We start from the raw sequence: 621 nt of genomic DNA, 5'->3' as shown, positions 1-621 counted from the left end.
GTTTTCAGCGTCTTTTCTTCTTCAATATGAATCCACACAGCACTTGTGGTTAAAACTCCGTACAAATCTCCCCCCAAAAGTTTTACAATTGCAGTTACTCTAAATCTATTATTTCGACTCCATATATTGGTGAAATATTCGGTTGAAATTCCAATTCTAAATATTGAAAGAAAGAAGAAAATGTAGGTACCATTTGTAAAAGAATTTAAACAATGTTTTTCTCTCCTGAAAACTGTTGCTGTCTGGGTGTAGAAGAGTTGAAGAACAGAGTTCTGACCACAATGGCTTCCTCTTCCTTCTCCATAGAGAGAAAAAATATAGTTTTGTTTTTGTAATTTGCAGGTGGTGATTTACCTGAAGCGGAACACGTTCTACTATCTGTTCAACATCATCGTGCCGTGCGTCATGCTGTCTGTGCTCACTCTTATGACCTTCTGGCTACCTCCAACCTCCGGGGAAAAGGTCACGCTGGGACTGTCCGTGTTTCTGGCCTTCTCCATGTTCATGTTGCTCATAGCGGAGGAAGTGCCGGCGTCGTCGGACGCAGTGCCGCTTATAGGTACATGTTGGGTGGGGTTGTGTGTGTGTGTGTCTGTGTGTGTGTGTGTGTGTGTGTGTGTC

The 621-nt window shown here is 42.8% G+C and overlaps 1 protein-coding gene across 1 annotated transcript in view; it reads left to right on the top strand.

Moving 5' to 3' along the window:
- Positions 1–342: 342 nt before the first annotated feature.
- Positions 343–621, top strand: part of LOC101853186 (neuronal acetylcholine receptor subunit alpha-9-I) — a gene marked incomplete at its 5' end in the record, with an annotated part of 4,419 nt that continues 4,140 nt past the window's right edge. Inside the window, 1 exon segment of the mRNA XM_035971793.1 lies at positions 343–559. Coding sequence (XP_035827686.1) covers positions 343–559 — 217 coding nt within the window.

The sequence above is a fragment of the Aplysia californica genome, unplaced genomic scaffold, assembly GCF_000002075.1.
Source record: "Aplysia californica isolate F4 #8 unplaced genomic scaffold, AplCal3.0 scaffold00507, whole genome shotgun sequence".
NCBI classification, from domain to species: Eukaryota; Metazoa; Mollusca; class Gastropoda; order Aplysiida; family Aplysiidae; genus Aplysia; species Aplysia californica.
Note: the sequence above shows the minus strand (reverse complement) of the source record. Positions and strands in the feature narration are given on the sequence as shown.